Here is an 11,644-nt window from a genome sequence, read left to right on the forward strand (position 1 = left end):
TCTCTTGTTTCCTGGTTTTTTCTTGGCTTCAAATCTTTAGAATAGTTGCTTGCTGCCTCCATTCCAAAATCTCTGAAAAAGGCTCTTTAAATAGGCTCCAAATAACTTAATTTCCGAAATCCCGTTAACTTCCCTTATTTTTTGGAAAGTCGCGCAGCGCTGCCGCACTACTTCTCCAGCGCTGCAGCGCTGAGCTCTCTGGAAATTTGTATGTGTGCTTCCTTTCATCAATGCTGCAGCCTTGTTCTCCCAGTACTGTAGCAGTCTATCAACTTCAAACGTGAGTTTCACCTTGATATGTCAGGAATTGGGCAAAGTAGTAAACATAAAAGTTTTATCCATGTCTCTTAACTTTCCAATGGATTAAGAATCACATCAATTGGACTCCTGGATTGAAAGATTTGCTCCAAATACCGCATCATGTTCAGTCTTTATATACTGCTGCAGTGGTCCGACTTTGACAAATATTTTGACCATGATTCAATCAGAACTGGGCAAATTGGTGAACATAAACATTGTATCCCTTCTTCTTATAATTTGATTGGTCTAAGAATCATCTCATTTGGAGTTTTTTAGAAAGAGATATGATCAAAATACTGAAACATATACGAATGAAGCTATCACCATACTTGCACTGATTTTCATCAAATGAGTCTTTTTCATCAATTTCCTACAAAAGCCATAAGAGAAATTAGCAATAACTACTCTTAAAGTAATTTAAAATAAAATAACCTAAAATTTAACTAAAATAACTTAAATTAATCACTTAACAATTAATCAAACTTAAACTAAAAAAACACCTAAAATACTAAAATTCAAACCTAAAATCTCAAAGATCTAGCTACTTAAGCTTCTAAAATGAGTCAAAATAACTCTATATAATAGAGTTATCAGCAGGTACAAGTTAAACTTCATGATTCTCAAACATGGAAATGTTTGAAGCAAGGCTGCAACATTACTGAAGAAAATATTCATTGGAAGATCTGTAAAGGCGAACTTTTCTTTTAGTACGATTGCTGGATGGGAAAGCAACCATTGGTAAACCTTTTCCCTATTCATTTACATTCAATGCATACAGTTTGTTATTTTTATAACAAAGATGATTGGGATGAGGCAAAACTTAAAGCCGTGCTTCCAGATTCTTTGGTTATGGATGTTATGAAGATTCCTATTGAAAAACTCTAGAGATAATGTTGCTTATTAGGTGCCAACATCTCATGGTGACTTTACTACCAAGAGTGCGTTGGAGTTAATTCGTCAACATCAACCTCTTAACAATATGTGCAATCTTATTTGGCGTGAAAGTATTCCTCTCACTATTTCATTTTTCTTTTAGAGGGTGGTGCACAATTGGATTCGTGTAGAGCTTCGGCTTAAAAACAAAGGTATTCAATTTGCTTTTAAATGTCAATGTTGTCACGAAGAGGTAACAATTATTCATGTTCTTTGGCAAAGTCTGGTGGCATTAAGGTTTGGAATTATTTTGCTAAATTTTTTCAAACCAGTGTCATTCAACCTCAAAATATTTTATATATAATATGGGCATGGTTTTATTCTAGAGATTATATAAAAAAGGGACACTTTCAAATTTTACTGCTTATATTTATTCATTGGTTTCTATGGTTTGAACATAGTGATGCAAAGCACAGGGACCTTAGAATGAATCCAAATAAAGTAATATGGCATGTTATGAAATTATTGGGGCAGTTATATAAAGGTAATCTCTTATAGAAGTGGCAATGGAAAGGAGATGTGCAAATTGCAAAATCATGGAGATTTGGCTATTTAAAGGAATCACATTATCCGCCTAAACTGATTAGATGGATTAAACCATTAATAGATGAGGTTAAGTTGAATGTTGATGGGAGCTCAAAAAATAAATCTTTGAATGCCGCAAGACGAGGAGTATTGCGTGACCATACAGGTATGCTCATTTTTTGATTCTCTGAAAATTTTGGTCCTAATACCTCTATCAAGGCCGAATTTCTTGCTTTACAAATAGGCCTTTTCCTATGCTAAGATTACAATGTATCCAGAGTGTGGATTGAGACTGATGCTTCGGTAGTGGTGCATATGATTTAGGAAGAAACTCAAGGTTCCTGTGATATTCGATATACTATTGCATCTACAAGGAAATGTTTGCAAAAACTCTCTTATAGAATTTCTTATATTCATAGAGAAGGTAATCAAGCTACAGATTTTTTATCAAATCTAGGTTATTCTCATCATGGACTCAAGGTATTTCACCAAGTTTCAGGAGAATTGCATGGTATCTTAAAATTAAATAGGGTTGATCTACCCTATGTTAGATTTAAATAAATGTAAAAGAGTAGGGCACCATATTTATATTTTGTTTTTAGATCTATGTAAAAGAGTAGTATTACTTATCCTTAGCAATCTTAAATTGAATGCTAGGAAAGTAATGCCTTCATTAGGTTTTCTTTTCAATCTTTTTTATCTATTTCTAGAGGTAAGGTTTATGTGTCCTTTAATGTACTTTTCATTTCCATTTTTTAATAAAACCTTAACAAGGAACTAGCCCTGAGAGCTTTTTCTTACTTAAAAAAAAAAAACAATCAATCTCGATGTCATATCAATATCATTTATAGTCAACTTCAACGAAACAATTGCATACAATGTCAAAGTGTAGAAACAAAATTGAATAGTTTTTTAGTAGAAGAACTAAACTAAATTGACCAATACAAAGACTTCTTAATAGTTTGACCATTCTCAATTGCATATCTTTGTTCACAATTTCTTTGTTTGTCCACTTAAATTTTGTTGAAATAACAAAATTGAGATGGGTTTCAGTTGATCAAGAAGAAAGAAAGAGGAATTTTGAAATTTTTGCTTTAATTTCCATTAAGGAAAAATTCTATTACAATTGAGTTTATATAGAGTTTCTAGAAAAAGTAATGTAAGTAAATATTAGTTACAAGAATACCACTCTACTCCCTAAGTAACTACTCTAATATAATTACTCAACTAACCTTGTTTCTTACTAATAATTACAAAATCTTCATGTGACGTGTGTTTTTTTACTGATCTAACTCAACAACACTATGCAACCTTAAGCAACCTATCTCAAATGCTTATGGCACTCTCTTTCAATATGAGCATTTATTTTCATGAGTGGAGCTAACCAATTTTTGTTTGGGGGGGTCAAAGACAGATGAATAAAGGTTAAAAATTTTTACAAACTAATATTTTGAACTTAATTAATATCAAAATATTGTTCATAGAAAATAATTTTATATAATATGTAAATCAAGAAAAGAAAAATTTAAAATAGTTTTTTAGGAAAGTTGTATTTTGACTATATTTTCTGAAGTCAAATTCATCAATTAAAAATTACGCACTGAAAAAATCCATTTCTTTTGTATTATTTAAGATTGAGTGTTGGACATTTTAATTCATATTACTTTTGTTTATGAGTTGAAGCATTGAGGCTTGATGGCTCAAGTGTAGAAAAATCATTTGGATGATTTGCATCTTTTTTTAAAAAAAAAGAATTTGTTAATTGTTTTCAACCTATTCATACCTTAATCAAACTTGAAAAAAAAAAAATTAATGCATTCAACAGCCATGTTTCTTATTTCGTTTCTATTTAAACTTATAATACTAAATATAAAACTATAATGCATAAAATATAAATAGTTAAATATAATATACAAGATTAATAATTTTTTCTTTTATAATTAAGATTATTTAAAGACTATATATTTAAGATAATTTCCTTTCAGCTAAATATTAAACGTAAAGCATATAAAAAAATATATTTAAGATAATTTCCTCTTATATAATCAGTATTAATTAAAAAATGATACATTGATAAATTTTTAAACAACAGTGCAACACTACAACTTACATTTGAGAATTATATAATAATTTATTAATTTTTAAAGATCAAAATCATGAAAGATAAAATCCATATAACAGAGAAAGGATGAACATTACAAGTAGAAAATGAAATTCACATATGACATAATAAAAAAAAAGAAAAAATAATATAATTGATGGTTTGTAGAAATTTGAAAAAGCAAATCCATAGAAACGCATAACATATGACCAAATGGTATAAAAAATATAAATAAAAATAATAAAATAAATTTTAAAAAAATTAGAATTGAGTGAAGCATGTGGGATATTTTTTATTATTCTTTATTTGTATTAATTATTAAATAAAAAATTATTAAATGGGCCATTAAAAGAATATATTAAAAATTTTAAAAATTTTATATAATAGAAAAAAATTTAAAAATTTTAGGGATCCAGGGCCCCCCAAACCTATATGAGGCTCCGACCCTGTTTATATTTACAATGCTTATCTTGCTAACTTTTAGTAAACATGCCAGCAACCTGCAACTGTGTGGCATTATGCCATAGACCTTTCCTTAATAAAATGACAATCTATCTTCGAATAAAATATTGGATTTCTCCAAATATGAAAGATTGAAATAGGTGACCTTCAAAAAGTTTGAAACAAAAGTTTTAGCAAGCATGAACCTTTATTTACAAAGATTTAAGCACTTTTGATCACAATCACACTTGAACCAAATATCACATCCGAAGTGCATGCAATAGGGGTTTGTACAAATTCTCATATTCCTAGTTAATGCATCTTTAAATATCAGTTTTAAGCATCATAAGCTTTACAAACTTCGATGCCTCGAACAACATATAATGTTTACTAAAACAACAGGCTAGTATGGCTTTTATTTCCCCTACTACCCATAAAACCAAATTAAAACTTTAATAGTTAAAACACTGATGTCGTTGCATCCGAGCATTTGATTCATTGATTGATACATTATCTCTTATCTAAAAAGCAAGATTCGAATTCCCCTTTCTCCAATTATATATAAAAAAAAAATAATGATGTCGTTATCCAAAATTTTTTTGAAATAGGTTACAAAACTAGTAAATAAAAATAACCTAAACAAGTATCTGCTTTATTATCTTAATTAATTGTATGATTATCATTAGTAATTCTTAAGTTGAAAATTCAAATTAAACATAGCACAAAAACAAAAAACACAGAAAGTTTATGACGGGGAATACAAGCACAAGGAAGTAGTTATTGTTGTCTAAAAAATTCTCAGCTTCAAAGAAGAAGGGAAAAAAACTTGGAGTATTCAACTTACTTTTTGAGTCATATGAATTAAAAACAAAATAAACAACGTGTACAACAAGGAAATAATCTGAAAATGCTTTCAGTCATCCACATATCACATGCAGAGTCACCCATATTATGCGAAACATAAACTTTTAAACCATTTGATGTCAGAAATAAAGAGCAGCATTAAAGATTAGACAGGATGAAGCACATAGCCACCCTCAATATTGTAGTTACGAGCTGGCTTATCATCTCCGAGCTGCTTGCCAACATAAGTCAGCTTGCAAACATGGAACACAGAAGTGAATCATAAGGCAACTAAGAAATTATAAACTAGATCTATGAACAATAACAAAAGTGAAGTGGACATCCTTTCATCTGAATGTTGTACAAAATTCAAACCAAAATAATCATGCAATCTATTTCAAAAGAAAAACCCAGAGAATTGGATTGACTAGCTTTGCTGCTTCCTTCTAGGATACTTAATCCCCTCAATGATATCACTCAATGTCAATCTCAATTTCTTTCCCAGTGAGAGTCTTGACCTGGATTATAGTTCCTCAGCCTCAAAAGTAAGTGAAAAATAGACTTTATTCTCAACAAAGTTATGAGTGATAACTTTGAGAGAATTTTCGGTGAGAAAATTTTCCAAAATTCTGTATTGGAAGAATTTGGAACAAATTTTCGATATTAGGGATTTGCATAAATAATAATAATAATAATAATAATAATAATAATAACAAAAATAATAAAAAAGTAAATAGATGAACAAAATTTTAAAACATAAATAAATAAAAATTCTTCAATGATGGAAGATAGGGTAGGAATAAAATTTTTGAAAATTCCTAGATTAGAGATTTTCATCAAATTTTGTCGTAACTGTAGGAGTCTTCAATGAATATTTCATTATCAAAGAGTTTTTATTTATTTCAAAAAGTAAAATAAAGCTAAGAAATGAAAACAATTAAATAAAAAATAGACATATAGGTGAATAAAAATAAAATTAAATATTATATCAAAAAGACCTAAACATGAATATAATTAATTAGCAACCAATTTCATGAATGCTGTGAAACTGCTAATATCTTCTTCACGCATAGCTATACTCTCGAATTTAGTCTATTTCGTAAACCAAAACCCATTCTTTCAAATGAAGATAGGAATTCATCATTTTTTAATGAATTTAAGTTAAGTCTATTCTTTTTTATGAATTTAAGTCAAATCCAATACTTCATTAGAAAAAAATAGATTCTCATTAATGGCATCTAAACAAAAAATATTGATAGTGACTCTTTTACGCGGAGCGGTTGAATTTTAAGATTCACACATTATGATATGCACTATAGCTTTACAGCCAATATCATAGTTATTTTACTTTTAATTTCCTCCAAAATGTCAATTATAAAATAAAAATATTTTTAGAATTGTTTCAAAATTCATTTCAAAATAAAATAGAAAACACTATTCAGAAAAATTATTTATAATTGAAGAGGAGAGAAACGTAGGTTAATGTACAAAGTCTATGATTAAAATGAGGAGAGAACCAAAGCTAGATGGCATTTTTTATATGCAACTCTCTCAAATTCTTTTTTCCTTCTAGAGCAATGTTGGAAAGAAATATTGGTTTTATGTGATACATGAAGGTGAGTCATGTCAATGTTGAGTTAAATTGGGAGGGAAATAATTACACATAAAGCTATGTATATTAAATTCACAAAAATATGTAAACATTTGACTTAATAATTGATGTATATATTGAACTTCATCTCCTTCAAAATTGTACAAATTAAAAGATAACCTTTCTTGGGCAGGTTTGGCATAAGCTCAACAGAATATCAATGAAATTAATACACTTGATATTGATGCATACTTCTCGTCAATGGTTGATACGTGTTTTTCTAATCAAGAAACTATACTTGAATGCCTTTATCCCTCTCTATCAATGAACAAGTTAAGATAAGATGCTTAGCCAATATAACACCAAACATATAACTACCACTAACCTGACATTCTTTCAAGTATTGAAGCAAGTGACCATCAAAAAGTTTGAAATAAAAGTTTTAGCAAGCTTGAACCATTATCTACAAAGAGCTAAACACTTTCGATCAACAATCACACTTGAATCAAACATCGCATTAAAAATGCATGTAATGGAAGTTAGTACAACTCTCATATTCATAGTTAACGTATCCTTAAATATCAAGAAAAAAAAACAAGCTTTCAAGCGTCATAAGTTTTACAGCCTTCGAAGCAATGATATCATTATCCAAACAACTTTTTGAAATAAGTAGCAAAACTAGTAAGTCAAAGTGTCCTACGTATATATCTGCTTTATTATTTATTTGTCTGATTATCATTAGTAATTATCAAGTTGAAAATTCAAACTAAATATAACATACAAGAAATTGTTAACCAAACGCAAGAAAGTTATAAAAAAGTTAATATTTTTGGTTGTCTCAATAATTTCCAGTTACAAAACAGAAGCACAATTTATATTGAAGAAAAAAGATTACACTATTCAATTTCCTTTGTGAGTCATAGAAATTACTAACAAAACAGAACATGTCTATAACATGTCAAGGAAATTATCTAAAAATGTTTTTCAATCTTCCGCATATCATATGCAGAGTCATCCATATTATGTGAAATATAAAATTTAAAACCATCTAAAGATTTCCACCTCTCAGAGCAAGCACGAGATGAAGCACAGAACCACCCTCAATATTGTATTCGCGAGCTGTCTTGTCATCCCCAAGCTGCTTGCCAGCATAGATGAGCCTGCAAACATGGAAGACATGAGTGAATTACAACATCAAGGCAACTAAAAAAATCATAAACCAGATCTGTCAACAATAACAAAAGTGATGCACCAGAACAAAGTATTACACTCAAAATGCATCTTCCAGGGTGAATGTTACACAAGTCTATTTCAAAAAGAAAAACTCACAGAACTGGATGACTACCTTTGCTGCACAGGTGGAATTCCTTCTTTCTCTTCAACACGTTCCTTAATCCGGTCAATGGTATCAGTTGGCTCAATATCAATCTCAATTTCTTTCCCAGTCAGAGTCTTGACCTTGATCATAGTTCCTCCCCTAAGCCTCAAAACCAAGTGAAGAGTCGACTCCTTTTGAATGTTATAATCTGCAAGAGTTCGACCTTCTTCAAGCTGTTTGCCCGCAAAAATCAATCTCTGCTGATCAGGAGGGATTCCTTCCTTATCCTATAAAAGTCAAGTCCACCATCAGCGATCAGCAAGCAATTTATTACAGAAGAGTTAAAAAAAACAGTCTAACATAGACACCAGCCCAAGCTCTGTCAAGCAGGTCAAATAAAAAGAAAATAAATTAAGCACGAATAGAGAATTTTATCACTAGATTGTATCCTATTAATCTTGGGTGACTATCACCATTGTAACAACCACTTAATATAAAGATAATCCACAATTCTAAAGAAGTCAAATTGAAGTATCTCATCGGTGAAAAAATCCGAGATAAGTTACACAGCATGAAACTTAAAACAAATCAAGACGACACAAATATTGTATCATATTTTGATGTTAGGTGATCATCACAATTTTCAACCTTTGAATGTCAAAGTATCTCATCCTAGGAAAAATCAGAAGTTAAAGTATTTCCCTTCCTAGACAATTTCAATCCAGACAATACAGCATCTAATCAATTAGTCCAAACTAGGAACGGAAGCAGCAAAACTGAAGCACTGTCAAAGAGTACAAATTCACCCGAAAGGAACCAAATAATTAATAAATCATATTTTCATATACCCATCCAACAATTTAAGTTTGTATTCTTTCTTCTAACTTTCCTTTTCGTTTTCTTTGCCTTTCTCGTCAACCAAACAGCAATTTAGCTACGAATTTCAAAATACAAATTCATTAGAAAGAAACCCAGAAAAGAATTCTTAAAACATAAGAAGATTTACCCTCACACGAGTCTATAGATGTTTTCACTAATCGTTTACTTCAACCAAAACACGAAATCAACTACGAACTCTAATAATAAGACTAATTCTTTAGAAAAACAAAACGAAAATAGTAAAGAAGAAGAACCTGAATCTTAGCTTTGACATTATCGATAGTATCAGAGCTCTCAACCTCGAGGGTGATAGTCTTCCCCGTAAGCGTCTTAACAAAGATCTGCATCTCCTTCTTATCGGGGTTTTGGCAAAGAAAGAATTTGTTGCTGCAATGCAATTCTGGGGCTGGCTTGGCTACTTGAAGAGAAGAAAACTGGGGACTGGGGAGTATTTGTGCCGTGGAATTAGGGAATCTCAAAATCTGTGTTCTAACGACTAGAATATGGAATACCTTAATGGTACCTTTTATATATGTAAAATCAATTGAGTATTTTATGAAGACATATTATATTTTATAATATCTAATGTACATTTTTATCTCATGCTTTATATACATTCTTATTTATTAAGTTCATTCTCTTTGTTTATATAAATTTATTTTCTCTCCATCTATGTATGTCTATAAATAAAGAAATTGTAGTTGATGGTAGATATCTTGAAACAAGAAATGAAATAGAAGATAGTTTTACATTTTTATTATCTCTCTAAATATTCTCTTTCAAAGTTATATTTCATAGTATGTTATCAGCACGAAGTCCTAACCAATTGAGAAAGATAATTTTGCTTTTAATTCTTCAACCAATTAGATTTTAATTTTATATACCACTCAACCAGCTTGAAGTCAACAACGAACCTTCAGCCTCCTTATGTCCCTTGAAGTGGCGATAAGTCTCCGATAATCCTTGTAGTTATCATAATTAATTTAAGTATCCAATTGTTATACATAGCATTATGGTAAATATTGAAAAACCCAAGTTCCACATCTAAGAACTGAGTGGAAGCAATTATCTGTCCTAGTGCCTGGATATGGAGATGTATCTCTAAGGGTAAGGTCTTGTTAATGTAATTATCAAAAATGGGAACACAAATGGCAGATAAGGTGAATGCATCGATATTCCTTCATTGTCATTTGCATGACAGCTTGAAGACTCAATATTTATCCGTCCAAAACCTTGAGATTCTATGGACAAGGTTGAAACAGAGGTATAATCATACCAAGACTGTTATCCTCCCTCAGGCATAATATAATTGATAGCATCTCAAGTTACAAGATTTCAAATCAGTGTTCCACTATAACTCAAGCTTATTTGATATTGTGTCTCGGTTATAGTTATATGGTGTTAAGCTTATTGAATAAAAGCTATTAGAGAGAACGTTCTTCATCTTCCATACTTCAAATGTTGTATTGCAACAATAATACCGGCAGCGTCAATTTAAGACCTATTCGGAGGTGATTTTTGTCTCTTTGACTACCGAACAGACAAATGAACTACTGCTTAAGAACCATGATCTTAGACTTGTTGGCTTGAAAGCATTGCCTGAAGCAAATGCTAGCTTTGTTAAGAATATAGGCCGATTTAAAGGCCATGAGTGTAGGCAAGGGCATAACCCACGTTGGGGTGATGGGAGGTTTAATCGCCTAGGCAATCTAATCTTAACCCAAATCATGGCAAGGGCAAGAAACCCAAGAAGGAGCTTGATGAAAGTATCTGCCATCGCTATGGCATGGCTAGACATTGGTCGCCTACTTGTCGTACACCAATGCATTTTGCTGATTTATACTAGGCATCCCTAAAAGATAAGACTAAGTGCATTGAAACTCATGCCATTGAGAATCCTACTGCTATGATCAATGTTAAGGCCAACAATGCCACCGTTGAAATGACTGCCTCTGCTCTTGGAGAAGTCAAAACATCTTTGGAAGTCCCTGATTTTTTCAAGGACCTTGATTGCCAAGATAAGGCATTAGATTGGTGGAGGACAACCTAGACTTAGGGTCTGAGGATTTTGCTATTTTTCTTATTTTTTTCTCTAAATGTATTACCCTTGGTTGATTATTCCCAAGGAAGAACAATATGGTCATTTGATAAAAATTATTATGAAATTGATTTCATATTTGTCATTTGAAATTTTTTTCCATGACTAATTTGCAAATTTTCATGATACTTGACACCTGAAGCTATCAATACAAGTGCAAATAGGAATCATTGAGAAAAAAAAAAGATGTTTGTTTGCTTGATAATGAATGACACGTACTTTATGGCAAGCACCTTTTCTCGAGTATGACATTATGTGAGGCAAATATCCATACAATATCAGATCCCGTTGGAACTATTGATAGCTTTGGAAATGCCACAATTGTTTTGTCAAATGGCAGCATCTTGCATATCAAGGAATCATTGCTAAGTTATCGATCAAAAATGAATCTACTTAGCTTTAAAGATGTACGTTGTAACGAGTACCATATTGAGACAATTTATGCGCAAAATAAGGAAAGCCTTTACATCACTTCTTACAAGATTGTAACACTTCGTATCCTCGTTTAGAAGTCAATACAACCCTGTCGACGAGATGAAGAGTTATTTGATATAAATTTAAGTGCCAAAGAGCGGTGACGGGTGAAAAGAATATTTTAAAATAAAATAATATTTT

General features: G+C 31.0%; 1 protein-coding gene across 1 annotated transcript; it reads right to left on the bottom strand.

Moving 5' to 3' along the window:
- Window positions 1–7,586: 7,586 nt before the first annotated feature.
- LOC110420023 (ubiquitin-NEDD8-like protein RUB2) lies at window positions 7,587–9,438 on the bottom strand. Its single transcript, XM_021433175.2, has 3 exons — window positions 9,186–9,438; window positions 8,080–8,339; window positions 7,587–7,894 (listed from the first exon to the last, which is right to left on the bottom strand). The coding sequence occupies exons 1-3, from the start codon at window positions 9,276–9,278 to the stop codon at window positions 7,783–7,785; spliced, it is 465 nt and encodes a 154-aa protein (XP_021288850.1). The 5' UTR covers window positions 9,279–9,438; the 3' UTR covers window positions 7,587–7,782.
- Window positions 9,439–11,644: the final 2,206 nt, after the last annotated feature.

The sequence above is a fragment of the Theobroma umbraticum genome, unplaced genomic scaffold (assembly GCF_002168275.2).
Source record: "Theobroma umbraticum cultivar Fairchild unplaced genomic scaffold, ASM216827v3 scaffold_67.0, whole genome shotgun sequence".
NCBI classification, from domain to species: Eukaryota; Viridiplantae; Streptophyta; class Magnoliopsida; order Malvales; family Malvaceae; genus Theobroma; species Theobroma umbraticum.

Bases quoted from the DNA above. Each gene is read 5' to 3' on its own strand.
- LOC110420023 (XM_021433175.2), bottom strand. From the start codon at position 9,278: ATGCAGATCTTTGTTAAGACGCTTACGGGGAAGACTATCACCCTCGAG. The intron at 8,340-9,185 runs GTTCTTCTTCTT...TGACTTTTATAG, and splicing joins ATGTCAAAGCTAAGATTCAG to GATAAGGAAGGAATCCCTCC. The intron at 7,895-8,079 runs GTAGTCATCCAG...CCATGTTTGCAG, and splicing joins ATTCCACCTGTGCAGCAAAG to GCTCATCTATGCTGGCAAGC.